Here is a 27,563-nt window from a genome sequence, read left to right as displayed (position 1 = left end):
ACCAGGTGGTATCAGATATTCCAGTCATTCAAGAGAAGTGGGACTTCTTATGCATTAGTTTCCTAGGACTTTTGTAACAAAGTACCACAAACTGGGTAGCTTAGAACAATATAAATGTGTTATCTCAAGGTTTTGGAGTCTAAAAGTCTAAAATCAAGGTGTTAGTAGTGCCATGCTCCTTCTGAAACCTGTCGGGGAATCCTTCCTTGCCTTGTCTTAGCTTCTGGTGATTTACTGGCAATCTTTGGCTTTCCTTGTCTTAAAGCTGCATAACCACAATCTCTACTTTTGTTGTCATGTGCCATTTTCCCTGTATGTCTCTGTATCACGTGGCTATCTTCTTATAAGGACACCAGTCACATAGGGGTCCACGCCACTACAGTGTGCCCTCATATTATTGCAATGACCTTATTTCCAAGTGAAGTCACATTCTGAAATACTGGGGGGTTAGGACTTTAACATATCTTTTTGGGGGGGACTCAGTTCAACCCATAACACCTTTATGTAAAATCTAAGGGTTGTAAATATTGGTGCAAATTGTTTATAGTATACTCTGTGGGCCAAATAAAATATATCTGTGGACCAAATTTGGACACATGGGTAAGTGGTTATTTATACCATCTCATTTAATCTTCATAGCAACCCTGTGAGATTGGTGTTATTTTTTTTCATTTTAAAGTTACAGGAAGTATATAGATATAAAATTTAGAAATGAGTCAGAGGTATAGGGATTGACAAGGCTGACCTTCAGACTCAAGTCTTGGGCTCCAAGGCCCAAGCTCATGCCACCAAGTGAAGTTGAACGAGGTGCAAATCTCTATGCACTGACATTAGAAACTCAGAAAAGGGAAGTGGTTCAGCTGAACTTGGTTATTTTTGAATATATATATTTTATTATGAAAGTAGTATAACCACATTGTAGACTATCTGGGAGACAAGTGGTCCATCACAGCAGTACCTCCCCAGTGCAATCAATGTTGGCATTTTAACGCAATCTCCGCTCCCCCATCCTCATTCTGCTTCCATTTTTTTAAATAATGTAACTGTAATTGTAGAATACACTTTTGCACCCTGGGTTTTTACTTACTACTATACTATAAAGCATTTATCCATGTTATGTTGCTGTCATCATAAATATGAATGTTCATGGCTACATAATCCATGGAGTGGATGGGCTATAGATTTGTTTACTGGCCTGTGTCTGCCGGGCATGTTTGCTTCCAGCCCCTCACGGTTGTGAGTAATGCTGCAATAAATGTATCTATGCTTAGAAGACCACTCTTCACGGGCCAGTTCTGCTGGATTCCCTGAGTGTTGAACATCTCATTGGGTGACCACCCTTTCCGTCTTCCTGGACTTCCTGCTTCTGTAAGTGTCGCCACAGCGAACTCTTTTTGTCCAGAAAATTGTGTCCATAGTCTGGATCGTTCCCGTGGGTAGATTCCCAGAAGTCGAAATGTGGGTCAGAGGGCGTGAAGGCTTCAGTCAAGAACATTCGCCCCCAGCCCCCCACCCCTGCTTTATAGAAGGGTTGCATCATTTTGCACAGTTGCCAGTGATGTACACCAATGCCATTTTCACCACAGGACATATGTTTAAAAAGCAACAATCTAAAGATGTTCAGTTTGTTGCATGAACTGGGTGTGCTGTGGCCTCATATACCCCAGAAAGGTTTTCAGGAAACCCACTTTGGGGCTGTAACTATATTTTTCAAACCTTATCAGAATGCCAGGAATAAGAGATTACGTTTCCCCTTTTCCTGTTTCTGGATGTGTCTATGGGAAGGAACTTTACAAAGGCCTAGAATGGGCCTGGGTTTTGCTAGGCTTGCATGTACAGCAGGCAAGGAGGGCAGCATCTGTGTCCTGCTCACCATGTCCTGGTCGCTGCCTGGCACAGAGTGGGTGACCCTAAATAGTTGTTGACTCAATAAACAAATTGCTTTTACTGGAATGATACATTTGTCTGACACTGGATCTTCTCAGGATGGGGATGTTTGGTCACTGTAATTGCGATAGTTTTATGCCACTGGAAGGCGGAGTTTGGGAACTTCTGTGGGAAATTTCCTGACCTGATTCAGGGTCTTTCCCACTTACTATGACCCACCAGCATCTTTCTTTTTCTCAAGGTTCAGTGTACAGCTGTTTCCCTTATGCTACTACTCAATTCCAGCTTGTCCGGGGCTGGATGGGATGTATATCTGGGTCCATCGGGGACCCGGTTAGGTTTTTAATTCCGCAGGGCTGCCTCTCAAGCTGGGCAACTTCCCTTCCTCCTCTCCACAGGCCGCAGGGATTCAGTACTTTCTTTTCTCCCCTTAAATGCCTCCATCGCACTCCGTCCCTTATGCATCCACGCACTTTACCACTTTGTCCGGGTCCTTGCATGACACAGTGTCACGGTGAATGCATTGAAGTTTCCAGAATTTTCTGGAAGTCTGACAGCCATCCCTGCTCTCTGGCTGTTGCAAGCCTCCCTGGACTCTGCAGTTCCCCTGAAGGGGCTCCTCTAATTCCACACCCACAGCCCAGTTGCTGCAGAAGTACTGAGGGCAGAGCAGTGATGCCAGCCCTCATCTTCCAGGGGGCCATCCTGTCCCCGAGGGCTGCTGACCTGTCTCATGGGGCTTCTGCGGACAAGACTGGTGTTGGCTGTCCCTGCCCGGGGACCCTGCTAGTTCAGCCCCGGGTGGAGGTTGCAGGTGAAGGACCCTGAGCGGTTCCTCGGGCCCTGACCAGGGAGGGGGACTTGCTCTGCGGAAGGTCTGATCAGGGCATAACTGGAATCAGAGCCCCGCCATGGAGTGGCGGGTGGTAGGGGGTCAGCCCGTGCGGCCTGGCAGCGGAGAGCTGTGTCTTAGGAGAGAGCTGGGCGCGTGAAGAATGGCTAAAATTAGTACAGTTTGCTCACGCACCTTGAAAGTGGGGCTGGGATCTTGGATGAGGCTCAGAAACCGTAGCCTGGAACAGCGTGGGGGTCACACCGGCTCCTAGCTGTGTGGCCTTGAACTCTGGGAACCTCGGTTTCCTGGTTCTTACAATGAACATCACACCCATGAAATTAAATGAAGCTTCTGGCTCCATGCCTGTTGTGTCGTCAGGGATCAATAAATTATAATTTCTCTTTCTCCCTTCATCTTAAATCAGTAGTTTTCTTTTGGAGGGCCTTTTAGATTCAGGTTCCCAGGCCCTGCCCCTCCCCTCCCCCCACTCTAATTCACGTCACCATCTTTTAGATAGAGACAGTCTCAGGTAGCAGGGAGGTGACATCTCGATGCCCTGTAGACAGCAGCCATCCTTTGAGGGGAGGTTGGGAAACATCAAAGCACCACCGGAGAATAGGCCCTTCCTTGGGTTCAAGCATCTGTTCTGTGGTCCCCTCTCCCAAATGGACCAGGGTTCTGCTGTCACCAGGACGCAGGTCACACCTGGGGAGCTTCTGATAGGTCACTCCTGGTCAGTGGCTCCTGCATCCATTCTGATAGGACACCTAGGGCCTATGCAAACTTGACCTTGTGCCTCCAAGGCCAAGCCTGCGGCCTTGTGGAGGGAAGGACAGGGTGCCAGCAGCTGCTCTGGCACAGAAGCCAGGGTGCCATACCTTAGCCTAGCTGGATGCCAGGCACTTTCCATCATGGGAGTACATTTCCCATTTTTAAGTAGCCAAAGGAACCTTTTTTCCCCTTTCCGGTTGTTTCCACTTGACTTTGTTCCTGTACAACCCTTCCCCGTGGCTCTGTCATCAGCCTTTGAGTGTGGAGAGGGCTGGATCCTGCCTCATTCATCCAGTTATAAGCAGCTCCCAGCACAGCACCCGGCCCACACAGTGGGGCTTGATCACATTGACTAAGGGAGCTATTCTTCCTTTCAGTCCTGCTGGTCTGTGAGGCTCCCCGCGTGGCAACGTGCAGCCGAGGGCTTTCTCTGGGTGTTTCATTCCCTGGACGGGACAAAGGCTTGTCCCTTCCAGGCTGGGCAGCACCCCTGTCGCTTGTTCCCTCCTCCATAACCTGGTCAGGCAGGTGGCTGAGCTCTACATCAGTAGTACATGAGGCCCCCAGGAGCTGCTCCAGGTGCCGCCTGCTGGGTTTTGGGGGCTATTTGGTAAAGGACTCGGGAAAAGATTTGGGTCCTGGAGATAAAACATGGGGACGATTTTGAAGTTGCAGGGCAGCTGAGTAGCTAGCCGCACACGCAGTCTGCACCGTCCCGACCTGGGGCAGCATTGCAGGTCGCTGGGCAATGGAAGGAGGAGAGAAAGCAGAGCTGGGGGCCTGACCTGGCTGCAGAGACTGTCCAGGGCACCTCATCCCACATAGCAACGCCCATGGGGACATCCAGGCCATACCCGAAGACTTTGGAACAGACAGGAAGTGATGGTGGTTCTAGGCAATGTATTCTAGCAGGGCAGGGAACCCCAACACTGGGAGTGAGCATGGGGGTGAGCCTCAGTCTTCGGAGAGGAGCCAGCTGAAAGGCGGGTCTGCAGCTCCTGGCCTCCTGCCTGGTGTTAGGAGGGGATCCCAGACCCAGTGCTGAGGGGCTTGAGGCAAAGCTCCCTGATTCCAGACCCTCCCCTTCTAGGCCTCTGCTTCCTCATCTGTCTCCACCATCTTCCTTTGGGCCCTCATCAGCTGTCCTGGGGCTATTGCCACAGCTCCCTGGCTGCTCCCCTGCTTCCAGCATCTTCCTCCCCCGAGAGCTGTTCAGAACGATCTTTTTACGGCACAAGTCTGACCCTGCCACCTTCTTCTTAGAAACCCTCCACTGGTTCCCCATTTCTTCTGGGACCTGGTCCCGCTTGCCTCCTGCCCAAGGCCTGTGGTGGCTCGTGTCCTCAGTGGGCTAGGTGTTGAAGGCCAAGGTGGTGCAGCTCTCAGCCCTTCCCATCCCCCCATCTCTCTCGCCATTGCTCCATCATCTGCGGAGCATCTGCCTTGGGCACAGCACAGTGTCAAGTGATGGGTGCAGAGGGGTGCCTCCACTCTTGAGGAGCTTCCAGCAAAGGTGGGTCTAAGTAGGTCCAGGAGGCAGCCCCACTGGACATGTGTCATGGTGTCCACAGAGCCAGGAATCTGCTTGCAAGGCAAAGGTTGTTTTTCATTTTTCTTGAGGGTTCAGGTGTAGAGCAGCTCAGAGAGAAATCAGTCTTTAGGCTTATCGCAGAACTCAAGTTTGCAGATGACTTGATTTCTAGGATTATCTCCCTCTTCCCCATTAGCCAAGATCTTTTCTGTTGCTAGCGTCAAAAACTCAAAGTCATTTAAACAAAGAAAAAAAATTATATAACTGAGAAGTTTAGACTGGTTTCAGGCACGGCTGGATCCAGATGCTCACACGATATTGCCAGGTACCTGTCTATCTCCATCTTTCAAATGTACTTTCCTCTGGGCTGGCCTCTTTCTCAAGCAGGCTCTCCCATGTGGTGGCCTAAACAGCTTTAGCAGCTTCAGGCTGGCATTATACCTGTCTAGCAACCTTTGTGGTCAGAGGGTGTCTCTCCTTAGTGGTTCCAACAAAAGTCCCAGAGCTGGTGCTCCTTAGCTCAGCCTGGTCACAGGCCCATGCCTGAACCAGTCCCAACTCTGCCTGGGTGGCAGCTCATTTGGAAAGATGACTTAAAGACTTAGCACTAAGTTGCATAGTATGACATGGTTACATAGCTCATATCATGGCTACTTTGAAAAGAGCAGAGTATCAAACATTATTGAAGTTAAAATATATATGAACTTGGCTATGTATATTTTTTCTTTTATGACTTAATGTTGCTTTACTACCTTTTAATGTTGCTTTACTACCTTTCAAATTACAGAAGTTTTACTTTTTAATGGTAAAATATGCCCTTTTTTAAACCCTCCATTAGGAGGGGTTTTTTTCTTTTGATCTTATGCTTAGAGAAGCTTCTGCAAGAAACACAAGGCCCTCGTAGGTGCCACATGGGTGGGAAACTGAAGACCTCTCTAGCTGCAGTTTTTCTGTTGGATGATGGTTTGTTTTGGTTCATATAAATGATCAAAACAAATACTTACAGAAGAATTGCTGAGAACCCATGAGTTTAGCTAGTCCGGGGCGTGTACAGGGTGGACGGGGATCAATAGAGAAATTTCCCAAGCCTCCCCGTTTTGGGCTCTGGTCGTGAAGAAGCCTCTCTCAGCTTCATGGTTGCTAGCGCTGTTCCCGGGGGCCCTTGCAATCATCCAGGGACCCGGGCCCATGGAATGGCCCCGACAGCAGGGCGGCTCAGGGAACCTGGGGTCTGGGAGGAAAGCCCCCAGAGAATAAGCCACCCTGGAGGCCGTCCTCTGTGACTGACACGCCCAGGCCCGGCTCCTGGAAACTGGCTCCTCTCAGCCCACGGATCTGCCCCAGAGCTGGCATCCCTTTTAATAAAGGTGCATCTTCCAGAGTATCTTCATTCTCAGAACTCTGCAGCAGAGAAGGAAGACAGTGAGCTTGTGTGGTCGAGGGAAGGAGAATTCTCTGGGGAAGAATCGATGCTTCCTCCTAGGACTTGAGAGAGGCCTGGAAATTGATGGCAATGACATGGCTTTCGGCTCCCTCGACACACACGGCTAGCGGGTCCTGCAGCCCCTCCCCGCCATGGAGTATATCCTCTTTGTGCTGTACTTCTCCTTTTTCCTCTGTCTCTGCGCCCTGGTGTGCCTGTACTTTTCTGGCTGCCAGGAGATGACCTATAAGCATGACGGTAAGTGGCCAGCTTTGGGGGATTGGTTGTGGCCACGTGAAAGTAAGTGGCTATGATTGGGGAGCTCCTTCCTGTGACCACGATTGTTGGGAATGACACAGCTGAGGAGAGAGGAGGCTGAGAGAGGCTGGAGTCAGTTGAGGGGTTGTTTATTTGGGGGGTGCCTCCCCTTTTCCTCTCCATCCCATGTGATCTGCTAAGAATGAGCGTCTATTCAGCATGTAAATGGAGAAGAAATGTTTATTTTTCTGTCATTTTTTGCCCAAACTGCATTTCAAGCATTTGGATTAGTTAGTAAAAAGGTATCAGCAAGGCAAAACTTTGGTGATAAAGAAAATAGAAGTCTGGAGGAGTGTGCCCCTTTTATATAGAAAATGCACTTGGAATGGGCAAAGATGGAAATTTTATGCTCCTGAAGTCTCTTTTCTTAAGAAATTCCCAGAGAATTTTTGAACAATGGAGCCTCCAAAAAATCGACGGTTTCTTTCATGCTTGACTTTTTTAAAAGCCCATTATGAGCCGAGCATTTGAGGAAACAGTATTTGCAGGTGATTTTCCTCTCATTCCTTGGAGGCTGGTATGTTCTTTTGTGTATATGAAAATGCAGTGGAAGGCAGGGTTGCTTAGTCTCCAAGAAGACAGCCACCAGATTTTCACTTGAAACGTTCAAATGTCTTTTTCTATCTTGTTTTTTTATTAATAAAGGCATAAATATACATAGTACATTCTGGCTTCCCATATAATACAGTCACTTAAAAAAACTAACCCTCAGAGGAAACAAACTAACCTCACCCATAAGTTATACAAGGTGGGGGGCAGGTCATAGTCAGCTCACTGCTGCCCTGGAAATTGTATGTGCTGTGTATTTGTGGATTCATCTCCTTTCTGATTATAGGGGTGTAATTTGAATGTCCTTTTGTGTTTGATCCCCACCCTCAGAGCTGCTTCCTCCTTCCCTCACTGCAGCATGCTTCCTAGAGTTCTTGGTCTCTGGGGCCACATGATACTTCAGGGGGCTCCACTTGGGTCTGGGCAGGTCTGCTTTAAATGCGCGGCTGTGGCGCCTGTAGTTAATACACTGTATTAGCGCTCAGTAATTGAGTACTTAACTCGCAGTCCTGCAAGTTTTCAAAAAGCGGGTTGTCCTAGGTAATGGAACACTGAGTCATCACCTCCCAGAATGGCCCATGACGCCTGTAGTGAGTGACCACCATTCAGCATAGTGTCCTGGTCGTGCGGAGACTGTGAGGCTTGATGTTTCCTGGGGCTCCATTGGTGTGCCAGGCGGGGCCCTCCCCGCATCACCGCTCACTGCCACTCAGCACGACAGGCCTGTCCCCAGAGGCCTAGCAATTAGCAGTGTTTACAAGAAATGAGGTCAGCTAGTGGCTGCCCAGAAAAATAAGGAGCCTGAGGCTCAGGTGAACTGCGTGTGCACAGAGGAGCTGAGCGCTGTAAATGCATCCGCCGTCAGGTGTCACAGCCACAGCTCCCTGGAGATGGAACATCTGGAACATCGTTGACACTTGAACTCAAGTGGGGTTTCTCAACCCAGGGGCAGGGGGGATTTGAGTGTAGGATTGTCTCCTCCAACCTCCACTCAGAAAGGAGCCTAATAGGGCCTCACTTTCCTACCTGGTGGACTCACCTGGGGTGCACAGTCAGGTGGAGGCCCAGCTGATTCTGGCTGTATGAATGAGGGAAGGGAGGTCACGTGCAAACCTGACACTATTTGTGGGTAAACAGGTTGGTTGGGCATTGAGTTCATTGCAAATACTCATTGAACAACTGATATTTCTTGAGTGTGTCAGGTCCTGGGCTACAGTGGGGAACAGAAGAGCCCAAATCCTTGCTCTCATGGAACAAAATCCCTGTCTTCATAGGGCTTATATTCTAGAGGAGAAAGACAGCTAATAGACACATAAGCAAAATATGTCTTATGTTGGGTAGTGATGAGCACTATGGAGAAAAATAAAGGAAGGAGAACAGAGGTTGAGGTGGGGATAGGTTAGGACTTTGATGTGGTGGGAGGTCAGGGAGGTCTTTTTTAATGTTACATTTGTGCAAAGACTTGAGGGAAGGGAGGGAGAGAGCCTTGTGCATTCTGGCGAAGAGCATCTAGGCAGTGCAAAGGCCCCGTAGCAGGCATGTGGAAGGTGCAGGGGTGTGCTTGGCAGTGTGGCTGGAGCCCAGTGGTGAAGGGGATGAGGCCAGAGCAGAGTAGGAGGCAGGTCCTGCAGGGCCTGTGGACTGCAGCGTGGATTGACTTTTACTGAGGTATGGTGCGGAGCCAGTGGGCTTTGAGCAAAGGACCAACACGACCAGACTGTTGTTTCAAAATAGTTCATCTGACCACCAGGTTATGGGACAAGGGCAGGAGCCGGAAGGACAGTAGGAGCCAGTTTTTTAAATTTCAGTGCGAGATATTGGTGGCTTGAGCCAGGAGAGAGGCACTGGTTCCTGGAGGATAGGATTCTGGGCTGAAGATGGAGCCAACAGGATTTCTCCCAGAGGCGTGGAACATGGGGGGCGGGGTGGGGGGGAACCTAGGTTTTTGGCCTGAGGAACTAAAAGTATGGAGCTGCTGGTGACAAGCACGTTAGACTGTGGGAACTGTTGGTTTGGGGGTGTCCACTAGCCACCCATGGAGCTGTTGAGGAGATTATTTGGGAGTTCAGGGGGCAGTACCTGCCCCTCCTGTATTAAATAAACAAAAAGGAGCACAGGGTGAAAGCAGATTACAGAAACACGAATGCCAAATGCAAAGCCATTATGGGTGACAGCGGTGGTCAGGTGCCTCCAGCAAAGCCTCATGAGAGACACTAACTGTACAAGATGACAAAGGAGCCCCCCCTTCTTCTCCCTTCCTGATTCTGAATTATTTCCTAATCATGTTATTGATTGTGGTACCAGCCACATTTTTCTTACATCTGGGCACATGAGATTGTACACAAGCATTAGCTCCAACAGAGTGGGAGGCGCCCTGCGCATGTGGGGAGCGCCCTGAGCCCTCCCTCTGTGTGTTGCGGGCGGGGGGGGCGGGGGGGAGGGGGATCTGGGAGGAGCCGGTTCAAATGAGCGGGTAGGAGCCTGGGCTTGGCTCTGGATTTAGTTATAGTTCTTTCTTCATGGTCAAGAGCATTCATTGATTGTAAAAACAAATAAAAATCCTTCTCTGGGGCTATTTTGGGGAAAAAAGCGCCAGTGTTTCTCAGACAAGGAATGTTGATCTGGTGATTGTGAGTTGACATCTGCAGCCCCAGGGGACAGAAGCTCTTTGTGGTAGGGACCAGGCCTGGTTTTGGTCTAGTTGTAGCCCCCAGGCCCAACCTAGTGTCTGACCCATAGAAGGCGCTCAGTCAGGTGTTTGCTGAATGAATGAATGAATGAGTGAATGAAGCCCCATCTCCTGTGATATTTGAGGTGGGAGAAGTACTGGGCAGGGTAACCAGGAGGCCAGCACACAGAGCATTTAAAATTGCCTCTGAATCTGAATATTGGGTGTATGTGGGTCTGTTACACTCTTCCTTCTCATTTTGTAAGTGTTCCAAGTTTTCCATGACAAACATTTAAACTAAAATTGCCTTACGGGGAACGTCTGGTGAGGACCTGGGACCCACACTTGTCCAGCCGGAGTCCCAGGGTCCACCCGTGGACACTCTGCCTCACCACCTTCCCCTGTGCCTGGTCTAGAACACCACGTCTCACGTGGTTCCCCCTCCCCTCCCCCTCCTCAGTGCAGCAAGGATGCTGTTCACTCTTACTGCCCTGGGCATGGTGCTTGGTGACCTCACTTTGTGCCCACAGGTGAGGTGGGGGGTTCCATGACTGTCCGATGGAGAAAGTAGCTGGCGCTCAGCCGGGCCAAGGGGCTGACTTGCAAAAGGTCATCAGCTCGTGAGCCTGGAGCCAGGGTTGGGCCAGCACGCTCTGCGGCAACCCTCCACCCTCTGACCACAGTTGGCGCCCCCTTTCTCCCCCAGCAATCACAGACAGACCCTACCACCCACCTCCTGGGATGCCCTGTTGGCCCAGATGCCCATCGTAGCCCCCTCTGCCCCGGGGAAGACGGGATGGAGGATCCAGGTGATTCTGAGTCCCCTCCTCATGTCTTGCAAATTGCCTTTTACAGAAGCATGTTGTGGAGACATTTTTTGGATTTGACGAAGAGTCTGTGGACTCGGAAACATTGTCAGAGACGTCCTGCAACACAGACAGGACGGACAGGGCTCCGGCCACGCCCGAGGAGGACCTGGACGACGTAAGCGGACCTCACCCTGGGGATGCTTGTAGGGCGCCTCCCGCCTCTGGCCGCTGCAGGCATTGCTCCCTCACTGTGAGCCAGGAACCCTGCAGGACCTGTGTGATCACAGTCCAGCGTCCACGAAAGGTGGTCCCCACTTTCACAGGTTCTGAGAATGGTGATGGGGGTGCTGGCAGCACGTGGGGACCCCTTCCTTCCCCAGCACTGCTTTCACACAGGAGATCTGTGGCCGCTGCGTTGTTGCTTACCCTTTGTCATTAAAACCGCTGAGTGGCGGTCTGTTCCTCATCCCCCTGTGCTCACACACGCACATGCGTGCGCACTCACACGGGCACACACACCACCCGTGCATATGAAGATGGCATATCGTTGTAGGAGAGGATCCAAGCAGCACTGAGAAGGGTAAAGAGCAGAGTGAAAGCCACCTGGAGCCTCTCATCGTGGCTCAGCGCCCTCACGCTTTCCTGACTTTCCATCTGTGCACACCCGCGTCCGTGACCGTGGCTCTGGTGAGCTGGAGCCACAAAAGAGGGAAGAGCAGCTTCACTCTCCCCCACCTCCCCCACCTGGTGGGATTCACTCAGGAAACCCCATGAAACATGATCACGTCAGAAACATGCTTTTTGATTTACTCTTTTCACCAAGAATGTGTAACAGGCATCTTTTGGCAGCAAACACTGCGTTGCACATCACCCTCTGTCACGAGCAGATCCTCATGGATCTGCACGTGCATCTAACCTAACAGGCCCCGATGAGAGGTGTTACATGGATTCCAGTTTTTCACAACTGCAGCGATGTTCTTTGAGTGGTTGTTTCCTTAGGAGAAACTCCCAGAATGAGGAGGGCTCCTCGTGCTGGGTGGGAGAGGCGCCCTTGACAACGTAGATGCTCACCCGTGCAATCAGGGCAGGCTCACCCTTGCTCACCTGCACGTGACTGAGTGATTCCCGGGGTTCAGGGAGCTCCTGGGAAGGGCGCTGACAGCAGAGAAGGCAACTTCTCCCCGAGCCCTTCGCTCAAGAGTTCCAGTTAGGTCCTGGCAGTGACCGGGTCATCATGTAACTGTTGGCAGCAGTCATGAGATCTGGACATGCGCTTTGCCTGACTTGACCCTGGCACCACAGTTCACATCAAGTCACGCACTTCCTCGTGCTTTTCTTTTCCATGACGTTAAGACTACAACCCGAGAAGAGGCTGACCTGAGGTTCTGCCAGCTGACCAGGGAGTACCAGGCCCTGCAGCGAGCCTACGCCCTGCTTCAGGAGCAGGTTGGGGGGACGCTGGACGCCGAGCGAGAGGCCCGGGTAGGTGCGGCGGGCGGGGTGGCGAGCATCTGGGCAGAGGCCGGGTGGCTCGTGCCCTTTCTGGCATCGGGATTCCGTAGGGGTGCTGAGCGGGGATGGGGACGCCTAACAGCCCCCGTCATGGCAACATTCCAGTGTTTAGCAAACCGGACGGGAACTATCTGCCCATCCTCAGTGGGACAGTGGAACTCGCAGAAGAAACGCTGCCGTCTCACACGTGTTGTATGCGCCGTCCATTGGCAAGAATGGTTTCAGAATTTAAGACTCAGTGATGAAATCAGGCTCACTGTTAAACAGACTTCCCTCTCTCCTGGCTGAGGAGCCCTCAAGAATGTCGTAAGGAGCCCAGGCAGAGACGGTCGGGGTGTCCCAGCCCACACGGTGCTCTGCTGGACACCCAGGTCTGGGCCACGCCAGCCCTCGTGCTGGGCTGAGCTCTGCCTTGTAGTACCGTCCACTCACGGGCCATCACCCCACCTTCAGGAGTCACACAGACCAGGGTCTGCTGGCCCTTCCTTCTGAAGGCGAGGGGGACTCCCAGGGAGCACACCCACGGGGGCCAACGTTTCACCCCAGCATGTCCCCCTTTCATTCCCACAACAGCCCCGTGAGGTGGGAGGTGGTGAGTGAGGCTGGGGGAAGGAAGCTTCTAGTGCTACAAGAGCATTCCGCCTATAACCGATAGATTGGAGGAGGTATACTGCTGGAAGTGGTTTGGGCTGAATCGTGGTTTTCATTAAAAATTTCATCTACTTGCAGCATTTAAAAGTCAGGAGATTTCACATAGAAATCCCGATTCCTGGCTTCTCTCAAGGGCTCAGAACACCTGGCAGAACGGGGCTTCCCGTTCCACATAGTCCCATTTGGCTGCAACCGCTGAGTGGCAGTCCCCCTGACATGGGACATGTGCCTCTGGTTTGCCACAGTCCCCACCACTCCCTATTACCCCACACCCAGTTGGCTCCCTTCTTTATAGTACCTGCCTGGTCCTTGGGGTATTTTGGAATTCAGCCCTTGTTCTAGGTGGCAAAGGCCCACGAGATGGGCTAAGCAAGCATGAAAGTGTTGCTGGCATTCGTGATGCAGCCACTGCACTTGGTCAGCTGGGCTGGGACCTGACGTGAGTGAAGAAACTGGCCCCTTCTCCAGTCTGCAGACTTATTTCTAAACTGAGGGGGTAGCACTGACGGCCTCTCAAGGCCTTGCAGTTCTTAAACACGTCACACCTGTAGGTGACAGAGGAACCAGGCAGACCAGTTGGCACGTGTGCTCCTAAAAAAGGACCCGTTTCTTACGACTGGATCCTGCAGCCTGGTCCTTTCCACTCTCCTGTCACCATCCAGGGTGACGTGCTCACTTCCTGGTCTTTTTCATTTCAGACTCGGGAACAGCTCCAAGCTGATCTGCTGAGGTGTCAGGCCAAAATCGAAGATCTGGAGAAGTTACTGGTTGAGAAGGGACAGGTGAGCAGAAACGGTCACGTGCTCTGTGACTGTTTACATTTCTGTTCCCTTGGTGGTGTCCCCGGGGCCTTGGTGCCAAGGGGAATATTCTTTGGATCTGCATCGTTCACTGCAGAGACAAGAGAAAAAAACACTAGCAGAGACCAGGCAGGAATATCCCAGCTCACGTGCCTCTTTACCGAGTTTTTAAAAATCAGACACGTTATGAGATCCTGACTTGGCTTTTTCTTCGTTTGTTTGTCAAATGCACAAGAATAGGAGACAATTCCAAAAGTAAAGTGGTCACCAAAATCTTTTCTGACTTGAATCTGGAAGAAAAGCTGCCATTGCCTATGAGGATTCAGTTGTGGAAAAGAACTGGTACCTGCAGCTAGCTCTGAGTGATGGCAGGCAGAGGCGGCCTCGGGATTCCATGCTGTGACTGCCACATAAAGATCTGGGCCCCGAGCTTCTCAGATTAGAGTCACCTCCGTTTGCGCTTTCTCTGAATTTGGTTAGGCCGGAATTCTCTGAATTTGAATTCATTGCATATGTTGACAGCAGGACACAGTAGAGAGGCAAAACCTGGGCCCAGACCTGTCCCCTGGGTGGGGGGGACCCTGAGGGGCTCTGGGTGGAGGTCCGGCCTCTCAGAGGGTAGCATCTAAAAGCAACACGAACCCAGGGGTCAGTACGGGTGGGCCATGCTCTCCAAGTCAGAACTCTCTGTGGAAAGAGATAACTGGGACTTCTTTCTCAGTGGCTTACCACAAGGTTTCTGTCCTGTTAGACGCACTGCATGTCCTCCTGTAGGCAGAGGGTCTCCGCTCCATGTGGTCACTCAGGGATCCAGCATTGGAGGCAGCGCCATCTTGTACTGGCCTATCCACAGCACATCCTCCTCGACAGGGGCCAGGAGAGGCTGTTCAATGCCTCAGCCTAAACAGGCACATTTCCTGCCTCTTGTGAGGGTGCCAAGGAGTGTGTGGGCAGGTGGAGTGTGTGGTGGCACCACTGCCCCAACCCCAGGGCAGGGGGTGACCTGAGGAGGTCTGGCACGGGCTACTAGAGGCCCTATGGTGGGACACAGGGAGTGGGGAGGTGGGTGTAAGGGAAGGGGTAGTAAGAGGCTCCAGGAGGGTTAACGGGGGCTCAGGAAGAGCTACAGAGCAGATGGCTTAGAACTAACTCTGGTGTCCAGTCAGTGGGATGAGGGCTCAGGTTGTGACTGATTCAAGTGGAGGCAGCTGGCTAGTAACCAGAACTCAAGCCTGCACAGAGCAGTTCACCACAGCAGCATTTATGCAGGACTGAGACTGGGCACAGGGTAGCAGCCAGCCCTTGGGAGCTGGTCACGTAACCATGGTCCAGAATCCTCTGCGGAGGCAGGAGTGCAGTGCAGGGCACAAGCTGCAGCAAACCTGCCACATTCCAGCCCCACCACTGACCTGTTGCACAGCCTTGGGCAAGTTATGTGGTCTCTTGTGCCTCAGGTTCCTCATCTTTAAAATGGGGCTAATAATAGTACTTAACACATAGGGGAAGGGGGGTAGGGAGACTCAGCAGCAGCCGGGTGGAGTCCAGGTGAGAGATGAAGCTGTTTTCAGACTCCTGTCCTAACCTGCCGTTGACCTCAGCTTCCCTCTTCCAGACTGAGCTCACAGGTTGTAACTTACCTGACCACAGTCTACGAATAAGTTAACCTCCTACCTGAGGGTGCTAGGCCCTGTTTGTGGGCCCGCTCTGCCCTCAGTTCCTGCTAAATGAAGAGCACATGGACATTCATTTGGTGAGCACTTACCAGAGCCCTTGCCCTGCGCCAGGCTCTGTGCTTGGTGTGTGGGATAATGTATCAGTTAGCTATCGCCGCCTAACAAATCACCCCAAAACTTAGTTGTTTACAATAACAAAAATTTTATTTGGCTACAGTTTTATGGGTCAGCAGTTTGGGTTGGGCTCAGCTGGTGGTTCTGCTGCTGGTCTCACCTGGGGTCATTCTAGAGGCTTCATTGTTGGTAGATCGATTGGAGATAGATGGCCCCAAGTGGCCTCTCTGTCCTGTCTTTGCATTGGTGCCAGCTGTTGGCCAGATTCTTATGGTCTCTCATCCTTAAGGAAGCTACCCTGGCTCCTTTACCTGGTGGTCTGGGGGCAGGAAGAAAAGGCAGGCCCCAAAGCACAAGTACATGCCACGCCTCTGCCTGCATCACATTCACTAATATCCCAGTCACCAAAGCACGCTGCAGGCACGCTCAGCCTTGAGGTTGCAGGAGGAGATGCATCTCTCCATGGAAGGAGCTGCAGAGTCACGTTGCAAAGGGGCACAGAGATGGGAGGGACGTTGCCAACAACCTCCCACAGGAAAAAAGATGAATGGAACCGCTCTGTCCTCACAGGGACTCAGCCTCTTGGGACCTACACGTGTGTCAACCCAGGGATGGCGCAGGGTGATAATGTTGGGTAGAAGGAAGGGAGGAAGAAAATTCCCTCGTGTACTCCTTCATCCATCCCCTGGCATTTATTGAGCACCGGCTGGGTGCCAAGCACCATGCTAGGCACTCAGGATGCTGGTGTAAAGACAGACTTAGCGCCTTGTGCTCCTGGAACTTTCCTGGACAGGACTTGTCCAGGCAAAGAGACTTGGTTAGGGCGTCACGGGCAGAGGGTCTAGGGTGAGCAGAAATGTGTTACTGTAATGACTCCAGGTGTGTTGAGTATGGGCAGGCCCTTGGGGTGCGGCCTGGACGTTGGCCTGCGGGCCGCAGAGAACAAGCCAGGGGAGGGTCTGTGGGGGCCGGTTCAGTCACGGTGCAGGTGCTTTTCTGTCAGTGATACAGACGCGCTCCCTGTGCTTTAAGGAATGTGAGAGGTGGAGGAGGGATGCGCCACAGACCCTCTGGTTCTCTTTTTCAGGTTTTTGAGGGATGTTGCGATCGTTCTAACCGCTGTCCTTTTCTCTGACGTTTTCATAGAAAGTTTCATACGAAGTGACCTTTCCCACTGCCACTTTATTTGTTATTTAACTGTCTGTTTGCTTCAATGAGTATGAACATATTTAGTACTTTTCCTTAGGATTCCAAATGGGTTGAAGAGAAGCAGCTGCTCATCAGAACAAACCAAGACTTGCTGGAAAAGGTATGTGCCACAAACACCCTGACCCCTGCTGCAGGGTGTCATGGACCCCCCCATGGACTTCAGAGGCCTGCTCTGGCCGCGGGAGTCTGACCCACGCCCCTCCTGGGGGCTACCGGCCTCTGGTCCTGGTTCTGTCCTCTGGGGCGGGGTCCACAGAGCTGGTTTAGAGCACCCTGCAGACATGATGGGGGCTGCCCATTCTTCTGATGCTGGGCTTCCAGGCCACCTCTGCCATTTTGCCTTGGGTTCCAGACCTCCTCCCCTGCCTGCTCCCCGTGCAGGGGCCTGAGGCACTGGTTGGCAAGCAGGCCCTCGGCGGTCATAGTCCAGTTCATGGACCAGAGGCCGTGGCACTGGCACAGCTGAGCCTGGCCTTCCCTCTCTGGTCATGGAACTTTCTGGTCAAGGAACTTGCCAGAGCTCTCTCACGGAGTCAGCTTGGCGAGTAGATCTATAGCTTTGGGATAAGACTTTAGCTTTATTTTTTTCTTATTTGTGAATAATTAGTGATTTTTTTTAAAGTAAATTTACTGAGTCATGCAACCATCCCCACAACGACATTTTTATCTTTTTAAAAAATTTTTGGCTGTGCTGCACGGCATGCAGGATCTTAGTTCCCCAGCCAAGGATCAAACCCGTGCCCCCCTGTAGTGGAAGTGTGGATTCTTAACCACTGGACCACCAGGGAAGTCCCGCCACCATGCAATTTTTAGAACATTTTCAGCCTCCCTTAAAGATCCCTCGTGCTCATCTGTAGTCTCTCCCCATCTCTCACCCTGCAGTCCCTGGCAACCTACTTTCTGTCCCGATAGATTTGCTTGTTCTGCACCTCCCGTACTAGTGGAATTGGACCTGGGTTAGGCCGTAGCTTCTAAGCATCCTAGAATGCCCCAACTGTATGAGCCCAGCCTTGCCGCCTTGGGTGGGGGGCCGCGGCCCTGTCCCAGCTCTGCACTGGCCTGCTGTGTGGCCATTCATTGTCCCGTGTCTCTCCACAACATCTGGGGCATTGGGACAGGACTGGTCATTGTCCTGCGAGGCAGCCCCATGCGTTGAGAGAGATTTTGTATCCTTGGTCCTGCTCTCTATATTCTGGGAGGCACGGAAAGCTCTCACACTGTTTCCAAATGTCTCCCAGGGGTGGGGCGGTACCACCCCAGTAGAGACAGGAGGGAGGAAAGGTGACCGTGACCCACCAGGGCCCTCGTTTCCATGCATTGTCTTAGTCTCACCACAGGCAGCCTAGTGGGGGGGCTGCTGTTTGCCTCTAAGGTACCGACAGCTACGTAGCTGGCCCAGGGTCTCCCCGGGGGGTTGGGACCTAGGCCATCCCCTTCCCAGACTGTGCTTTGGGGAGATCTGCTACCATTCGGGCTCCTCATAGGAGCCCTCTGGGGAGTACAGGGTGCCTTCCTGCTGCAACTGGCCGGACTCTAGGTGGGCTGACTGGGGGGCTGGATCGGAAGGAACTCAGACAAGCTCGGGGATCACTCTTGCTTCCCCCACGACTGACCTTGGGGAAGGGACTGAATCGCTCCATGCCTCAGTTTCCCCACCATTCGTGTATTCAGCAAACATCTGGCCCCCATGCTGGGTCAGGCTCGGGGCCGCAGGGGCGCAGCAGGCGGGGCTTCCGTCTGTGCCATCCCCAGCTCCCGGAGCAGAAAAGGCCAGCCTCACCCACTCGCTGAAAGCCTCCCCTTCCCACCCTCCCCCTGGTGACAGCCCCTGTGTCCTCAGGCCAACACCAAGGGCGTCTGTGATCGAGGGACACATTCTCATGGCCCCTGGTGAGAGACAGTGGTTCTCCCACCCGTTAACCCACAGGTGTTTCTGCTCTAGATTTACAGGCTGGAAATGGAAGAGAACCAGCTGAAGAACGAAATGCAAGACGCAAAGGATCAGAATGAGCTGTTAGAATTCAGAGTGCTAGAACTCGAAGTAAGAGACTCTATCTGTTGTAAACTCTCAAACGGAGCAGACATTCTCTTTGAGCCCAAACTGAAATTCATGTAAAGTCCCAGATGTTTTCAAGCATGTGTAAGGGGACGTGTGACACTTGTTTTCTTTTCTTTTTTTTTTTAAATCTGTATGTTCAGAATAATTTCACTGCCTTAATATGTTCTGGAGAGAATGCTCACCGAAGTCTTTGGACATGTACCAGAGCTAATATATTTATTGCCTACGGCTTGTTTTTGCACTTAATAAAATAATTTGTTTTTGCAATATTTTGCCTTTTTTATTTGTGTTTCATTTCCATAACTACTTCCTTCTTGCATGCATAGTCACCTGGTATGCATTCTGCAAACCCGGACAGAAGCACTGTTGCAATTAATAACACACCTTTTTAAGTGACCTTGCATGCATGAATCTCACCTTTTGAGAGAGCGGGGTCTGACCTGGCCCGCAGCTGACTTTATGATGTGTTTACTGCTAGTTTGGCCCATTTTCTATTTGCCAAGGTAAACACAAGGTAAGTAAACAGGGTAAAAGGAGGTATTTGCATAGGCGGTTGAGAAAGCTTGTAACGTTCCAACTCCTTGATGCACTGAATACAGACATTGCAAGCAGTATTGGACTAACACAATTGTTGTTTGTAACTCAAACGGCAACTCAGAACGACTCTTTAGCATGAAGGGAGGTTGAATGTTGTTCACAGGTAGAAATCGTGTCCCAAATCTTCAGTGACTTCCCAAATACATGGAGTTGGATCCAGTGTGAGGGATATTCATGGGATTATTGCTTCCAACTGGAGCCTTGCCTCGGGTGTGTTACTGTATTGCCTTGCTACCACTTCATACTCCTTTTTTGTTTGTTTCCATTTAAAAATCATCGACCTGTGAGACATCACCTGAGTTTGTGACTGGTTTTCTCTAAGCATCTGTGGTGACACGGCTCTGCTCTCCCTCCGCTGAAGCCTTTGCATGTCCAGAACCCTCAGTAAAAGCGAGCTCCTTGGCAATGTTGGTGTTTCTCTGATTTTGTTTTCTCCTCCCGGCCTCAGTTAAAACTCTGCTTGCACTGGAACTTCCCATCTTGTTCTTTGTTGTGCTGACATGGACCATGGCCTGAATGTCTCAGAACCAAGTGTTGCCGTGCGACTCAGCTCTTGCTTGAACCTGAACTGAGTCCTTCCTTCGTTCCTGCGGCAGAAGTTAGGAAAGGTCATGGTTAATACTACTGCCACTGTTAGAAAACCTTTCATGGCTCTTTGCTATGTGTCTTTCTCATGAGAATTCCATAAGCATCGGTCACTTTACTAGAACTTTCTTTGAGTGTCTCCACCATCCTTTGGAGCCATTGGAAACCAGTCTTTTGACTTTTGTTCATATAAAACATGAGCTTTCTTTTGTCACCTTTTCTGTGGAGACCCCATTTAAGTAAGCATTACAGGTAGAAGAGGCATCTGTAGCACGGAACCATTGTGAATTGTGTTGTTCTGGTCTAATAAGAGAAATAAGGTTTTCTATCTAAAGTGATTCAAACCAGGTTAGGCAGATTGGGGCTTCGTGGAATTAATTGAATTAATGGCCCCACCCTTCCTCTCTCCTTTAGAGCATCTGCTTAAGACCTGCCATCTGGTGCTCATCTTGGCTACATCTCTTAGTTGAATGGCTAAAGAAGCCCATTGGTTCTGTAGCTAGGTTCTGCAGGCATGGTCCAAAGCAAGCTTACTTACCATAATTTTGAGATAATAAAAGCAGTTTGATTTCAAGGTATCATTTGGGAAAGGGCTTCTCTGCTGGCTCACCTGTCCATTGCTCAGGGTTTAAAGGCAGCTCTGTGTAGAAAACACATTTGAGACCAGAGTACTGTTCTGCTGCTGTACTTTATTTCTGTAAGTAATTGGGCTTCTCCTGTCCTTTTTAAAAACTTGTCACTTTACACATGATTAATGTATTGCTTCTGGGGAAATGCTTGCTCTCTTTCCTGAGTAGTTGAGATTTGACTATTAATCTAAGGCAGAGGTAGAATGATCATCGGAGTGTTAGTGCGGTTCAAAAACAAATTGTGAACAAAGTCAGCAGATTATATTGAAAAAGATGTGAAGCCAGGGTCAGGGTCCTGGCCCTGCCACTCACTCATGTGGGACCTCGGGGGGTCTCTGCCTCCCCAGCCTCCTTCTCTTTGTCCACAAAACGGAAGCAGTCATGGCTGCCTCGTGGGGTTGTGTGAGGATGAAATGAGATAACGATGATTTCTGTTGAAATTTCACGCGCTGGTTCTTACCGAGTATTTAATGATGGTAGTGTGGCTTCCTGAGCTTCCATCAGCACGTCAGCAGGTTAACTCATGACACTCTGCTAACCACTTCTTCCCAGCTGATGAGGTTAAGAAGTAACCCCGTGTCCACAGGAGATCCACTGTGGTGCAGACAGGACACAGTCTCCATCAAGATTGTAGCCTGAATGCGTGCTTTCTAGTAACACCTTTGCCAACTGGAATTCGTTGGTTTTTGCTGAGTAACGTGGGAAAATGGCAAGTGGTAAATAATCCAATAAAGTTCTGTTTTTAAACCAAATCTTTTCCCCAGGAGAGAGAGCGGAGGTCGCCAGCATTTAACCTCCAAATCAGCACCTTCCCCGAGAACAACAGCAGCGCCCTCCAGCTGTTCTGTCACCAGGAAGGAGTTAAGGTAGCGTGCCTGGGGGGTGCCCCCGCTCTACTACGGCCACAGCCTGCTCAAATGCTAGGCTCAGCTGGAAAGGGGATCGTGTGCCGGTGCCAGGGGTAGAAATGATTTTAACAAGATACCCCCATCCCTCCACTATATTTTGAAAGTCAGAGTTCGTTATTCCAGCGGGTCACCAAATGTTACCCCACTTGTACTCATGTTAAAAGAGCAGAGCCTTGGGATGCAGCCTTGAAGGCAAACCCCAGCTTGGCCACTTCCCAGCTCTGGCCTGTAACCTCTCTGACCCTCAATCTCTTCATCTAGGAGAGCTGAGTGGCAACACCCACACCGTGAAGTGGGTGTGACAGTTAAATTAGATAGTGAACATGAAGGGCTCAGTGCAGTGCCCAGAGTGTGCTGAGCATTCTAGAGACAGTAGCTGTGGTCGTTCTAGCAGCTCAGCGTTTGCTGTGACCCTGGAGTCCTGCTAGGCCCACGGGCACAGAGGGGTCCTTCTGACCCACAGGATTCCGTGAACCTTTCTAGAAAGCGGTGTTTGTGCTGGTGTAAAACTCAGCCAGTACGCAGCAGTGACCAGCCCGCCCTCCGTCCCTGAAGGAACTGCTAAGAGTAACTCTCTGCCCGGCCTTAGGCTCTAAGAGACAAGAAATGGAGAGGTGTCTTATCAAGGACTGAGGGCTGAGGCCCTAGAGATTGGTGTGGATGGTCTTTGTAGCTCACACAAAATGAACGTTGGACATCTTTTCCAGGATGTGAATATTTCTGAACTTATGAAGAAATTAGATATCCTTGGCGATAATGGGGTAACTATGAGCGATCGGTTTCCGGTTTTGTGTTCTTGTTTTGATTCGGGTGTACTCTGTGTGGCTTTTGTTTCGTTTCGTTTTAATTTCTTCCTAAGAGATCTACTAAGTACAATGTAAGGCTTTTGTATGGCCACATTCCTGCGTGGGTGGCTGGGTCCACGTCCATCAGAAGTGGGGTTCTGAAGTTAGATCATCCTGATAGCCCGTGAGTGATGAGGGGAAAGAAAGCCTAAAAATGAGTGTCCAGAAAGAAAGTGGAATCCCTCGAGATTTCTGAAATCAGAAAGTGAGACTTTTGCCTTCTTAAAAGATTAGCTTGAGTGAGGCCCTATTTCTAAAAGGCTCAGTGCCACTACATGAGACATTCCCACCCCGAGGGCCGGTCCTCAGATATGTCACATCTGGTCCCGTCAGTGAGTGGGGCTGACCCCGGGGAGGCCGCTGTCAGAGTTGTGTAGGGCTGACTGTCTGCACGTGATGTGAGATCAGTGTAAAATGCCCTTGCCCATTTTTGTGTTTTAGAATTTGAGAAATGAAGAACAGGTTGCAATAATCCAGGCTGGAACTGTGCTTGCCCTGTGTGAAAAGGTAGAGCCCAGCGGCATTTCTGTCCATACACCTTGTCTGAGCTTCCCGGCACCATACAAGAAACTGTACATTGGCGTCTCGCTTTGTTCTGGAAGCATGGTTCTGGTCCGTCTGTGTCTGCATGCGCACGTGCATGCCTTTTTGTTTTCTGATTGAAAATCACTCATGCTTATGGTAGAAAACTTAGAGACCGTGGAAGGAAATCAAAACCCCCTCCAAGGAAACCATCTGCGACAGTTGGTCTATTTCCTTCCAGTTTTTTCCTACGCCCTTTTATAAACGTTGGTCAGGATCATACTTGAGTTTTTAATCCTGCTTCATAAGCTTCCACCGTGAGAATGAACGGCCCTGCATCATTCCACCTATAGCCACACCCTCAGTAATGATTCTTTCGCTGTTAAGATATTGAGGGCATTTCTGCTCTTTTTTCTATTTACCATCATGCAGCGATGAGCGTCTTTACCCATAAGTTTCTATCTACATTTTAAAACACTTCTACAGGATAGATTCTAGAAGTGGAATCACTGGGCTGATGGGTAAGAGAGTTTTTAAGAGCTTTCATGCTGTCAAATGGTTTCCAGAAAAGTGGTACCAATTCCCCTCTACCTGAGTGTTACCGCTGCCGGTTTCTTGTTCAACAAGGCATATGTCACCACTAAGAACTCTGCTGATAGGATAGGCAGAAATTATATGATGTCATTATTTTAATTTTCATTTATTTGAGTGCTAGTGATAATGGATTTTTGTCTATTATCCATTTTCTTCTTTCTTGTGAATCGTAATTACATTCCATTGCCCTTGTTTGTTACTTATTCATTCATACATTAATTCAATCATGCATTCATCTATTCACTTATTTAATACGTATTTGGTCATAACTATGGTTTTTCTTACTGACTTATCTGTGTGCTTTACATACTAAATATAATAACTTACTGCCGTATTTATTAAAAATACATCCTGGTTTGCCTTTTCCGTTAATTTAGGCTGTTTTAGGCATACCCAACTTGCTAATGTAGTCTGGTCTATAGATCTTTTTCTTTTAAAGCACATGAGTTAAACTTTAAAGTGCTACTTTTATAATGATGAAGTCTTAATGACCTTCATCAGGATTCCTTCCAGAATCTTTGGAAGGGCATTTAAAATATAGTTTTCTTCCCTGAGCACCTGTCCATCCTTCCCCGTGTACAGGGCACTAGACGTTGGTAACAGACTTATGGCAAAACCCTTGCTGAGGTCACACAGGTGGTTAAGTGGCGACGCCCACATCACTGCTACTGTCACCTGGCTGAGTCTGTGTCCTCAGGTGGGCCGGGAGATGAGGATGACTCATACCTGGCTGGCTGGTGGCCCCTCAGATACAGGTGATGGTAAGTGTGCATTCAGTAAACATCCCTCTCACCAGGAGAGCCAAATGCGACAGTGTAGCCTCCAGGGGGTCACACAGAGAGCCCAGCAGACACTTTCAGTTCATTCCTCGTTCACTCCAACGTTCACTGAGAATGAGCCTCCGAGTGCCCAGCGTCCAGCACGCCCGGAGGACGTGACGATGCCAGACCCAGGCCTCCTTCCTTATCCCCCGGAGGCCCCTCCTGGGCTGGCTCTTAGCCCCCCGACAACCCGCCAACTGCAGGGGCTGCTGCAGGCCAGCGCCTTCATCCCTCTGAGCCGCGAGCCTTGCAGAGTTAGTGTCAGGACTCCAGGACACGGCACGTTTAAATGGGACCAAGCCTCGCTGCCAAGCGCCTGGGGCAAGGCTGGGGACTGAGAGGTGTTTGATCGATGGTTGTGGACAGTGAGCAAAGAGCAGGAACTGCCAGGGACTCGGGGTGGGGCTGGGGCAGTGGGCCTGGGGAGGGGGCTCTCCCTCTCTCCTACCCCCAGAGCCTCCTGGAGGGGGGCAGACTGGCGGGAATCCCCAGCCCTCTGCCAGTTACCAAGTTCTCCCGCTCCGGGCCCTTCCCGACACTCTCCTCCCCACACCAGGTTCCAGACCCACGGCCTTGGCCCCAGCTCAGGCTTTCAGGGCTCCTCTTCTTCTCAACAACTGTGCAAGGTTAGCAGCACGGGTCCCTGGACACAGAGGACACGGGGCCTGCCTGGCATGCGGCTGCTGTCTGCTTTCACCCTGTCGCCCACCCCATGCCCACCTGTACCAGCCCCCGCCGGCTGCTGCCTGTCTGCCAATGACCACAGAGCCCTGCCAAGCCGGCTGGCTGGCACTACGCTCTGCACCCTAAACGCAGAGAGCTGTGCCGGCTGCCCTGGCCTGCCAGCTCCTCCCGAAATCCCACAAGGGTGGTGGCAGGAGAGGCGGTGCCCGGCGCTGGCTTTTAGAGGCCCGACTCTGGACCAGGTGAGAGGGGCCCAGTTCCCCATTTGGAACAGTCTGTGGGGACTGGACTTAGACTGGTGTTGCCTCATATCCTCAGGGACACTAGCTCTGCCGCGTGTCTGTGATTGAAGGCCCAGAGTTTTGGAAGTGCCGTGTCTCCCCCGTGGAGAGAACTTTGTGCTGAGTTCACCCCCGGAAGAAAAGTGGGTCAACGGGACTCCCCTGGGAGCACCTACAGGACAGCCAGGGTGTCCGACTGTCCGGTTTCCCCAGGATGCATGGGACTTTCAGTGCCGAAACGGGGACAATTCCAGGCAAACGGGGACGAGTTGGTCACCCCGGGGCTGATGGGTGCTGAAGAAAATCTCGCAGTGGGGCTCAGAGGCCCCTGCGACGTCCTCAGTCAAGCCCCCTCAACCAAGTTACACCTCATTTAAAAAATTGCCATTCAGTACTGGTATCTGACTGGCAGTACTGAGGTCCACTTCAATTTTCTATTTAGGAGCACAAGGCTCCTTTCGTAGCCTATAAGCGAAGTGCGACTCAAACTAGTTTGCATGTCCCTTGGCACTCTTGCTGCAAATGGCATCTTGCCCTGGGCGCTTGCCCTCCTCCCATCACCACCTGGGGAAGCCCTGCTCTGTCTGGTTCAGAGAAACACATGCAGGCCCATCTCAGCGCCCTCCAGACCTGCCTCTGGTCAGCGGAGTCCAAGATTGGGGACGTCGCCTAGCTGCCTCAACCCAAACACACACCACACATGCTGAGCAGAGAACATGGGGCATCAGGGGGACTTACAAGTGATCACAAGTCATGCCTCTTCTCCATCGAGTCCAAAATCAATCAGAAAGGTGGAAGTTTTTAAAAATCCACGCTCTCACTGGTAACAACAGATGAGAAAATGCAGCTTAGGCCACAGGCAAGCTTTCTAATAGTTGGCCCAGCGTCAAGGCCTTGGGACCCTTCTCTGAAGGGAGGGTTGAGTGTTAGAGGGGGGAGGTCCCCCATTCCCCAGCTCTGAGATCAGGGTCCTGCACCTGTGGGCAAAGTGCCGGTTGGGGCGGAGGTGCATCAGCCACACCTCCCACGAGAGTCCTCTTCCCGCGCCCTGTGGGCTGACTCACTTCTCCCTGAGGGTTTGGGGGCAGGCAGGCACCCTGTCCCCACTCCCCAGGTTCTCACCCCAGAGCAAGGCCCCATAGACATCTGGCCGGACTCCGATAAGAAATCCGTGCCCTCACACGCCAGGAGGCCCAGGGCCAGCATTTTCTGTTCTCACTTTATTCTCCCAGTGGCTGAAGAGGACCTGTCAGGTTTTTTCTTTATGTGCATAATATGCCTGTCAAATCTTTGTTTTTTAACCATAAAAAAAAACTGGACATTATGTTCTACAAAACCTAAGAGCAGCTTGTAGTGATTCAAAACTGGATTTTTTTCCATTTTATTTTATTCATTTTATGACTGCTTGCATTAGGATAGTAAAAAGTGAAATATTTTTCATTCCTTGTCAAAAATATGCTTACCTGTTTCTAAGACACTGCACACCGGCTCAGCACCGTCTAAAGCAATGCTGCATTGGGTGCCTGCTTCTGCGGCTGGCTCTGGGGCCGCTCTTGGGGGCCATGCTAACATGGACTTTAGCGGGGAGGCTCTGTGGGCGGAGCTTTATCTAGGCTTGTTCCCACTATGGAGCCAGCACACACCCCACAGACCTCCAGACCCCTGCATCCTCCTTCCCTAAGCAAACGTCTGTTAGGTGCTTGCCTCACTCCAGGCCCTGTGCAGGGTAAGGAAATTTAACAGAACACATCCCATGTCGTGGGAAGAGGGAAACAGCAATCTGTCAGGTGAGTGCTGTGACAGGGGATCCATGGAGGGCACCAGGCCCCACAGACTCAGGAAGCAGGGCAGGCTTCAGCTAACTCAGGTCCAGAGGCTGAGTAGGTAAAAAGGCCTGGGGCTGAAGCTGGGGATGGGAGAGGTGGTGATGTTCCAGGCAGAGAGAGCAGAATGTGCAAAGGCCCTGAGGTGAGGGAAGGCATGGCTGGTCCCCCAGCCATTGTCAGGAGCGATGGGATCTCCTTGGGGAGGCTTTCAGTGGGAGCAGGGAAGGTCCATGAGAGATGCTAAGTGTTTGGAGAGAACACGCTGGCTGGTGGGCAGAAGGGGATTTGGGGTCCGACGTGAGCCTGGGGGCTGAGAGGGGGCCTGCGCTGGGTGGTGGTGGTGGAGTGTGGTGGGTGGGGTTTTGAAACGGGAGAGGGTAGAACCAACTTTTAGGAAGTGAAGGGGGAGGAGCCGTGGCTGCTCCCAGTTTCCCAGTCAAGGTGAGCTGGGGCTCTTCCCAT

The 27,563-nt window shown here is 51.1% G+C and overlaps 1 protein-coding gene across 4 annotated transcripts in view; it reads left to right on the top strand.

Moving 5' to 3' along the window:
* The window catches only part of JAKMIP1 (janus kinase and microtubule interacting protein 1), a gene marked incomplete at both ends in the record, with an annotated part of 72,643 nt that overhangs the window by 25,250 nt on the left and 19,830 nt on the right, over positions 1–27,563 (top strand). For 2 of the 4 annotated variants that reach the window (XM_081233708.1, XM_081233707.1), the window contains 8 exons: positions 10,838–10,966; positions 12,145–12,273; positions 13,653–13,736; positions 16,788–16,850; positions 18,693–18,791; positions 21,385–21,486; positions 22,236–22,289; positions 22,815–22,880. In XM_081233708.1, coding sequence (XP_081089834.1) covers positions 10,838–10,966; positions 12,145–12,273; positions 13,653–13,736; positions 16,788–16,850; positions 18,693–18,791; positions 21,385–21,486; positions 22,236–22,289; positions 22,815–22,880 — 726 coding nt within the window. Of the gene's footprint in view, positions 1–10,837; positions 10,967–12,144; positions 12,274–13,652; positions 13,737–16,787; positions 16,851–18,692; positions 18,867–21,384; positions 21,487–22,235; positions 22,290–22,814; positions 22,881–27,563 lie in introns of those variants that run through there. The other 2 variants (XM_081233710.1, XM_081233709.1) reach the window with 1 other exon arrangement.

The sequence above is a fragment of the Mesoplodon bidens genome (assembly GCF_964165515.1).
Source record: "Mesoplodon bidens genome assembly, chromosome: 1".
NCBI lineage: Eukaryota > Metazoa > Chordata > Mammalia > Artiodactyla > Ziphiidae > Mesoplodon > Mesoplodon bidens.
The sequence above is the reverse complement of the archived record's forward strand: the minus strand, read 5'-3'. Positions and strand labels throughout refer to the sequence as shown.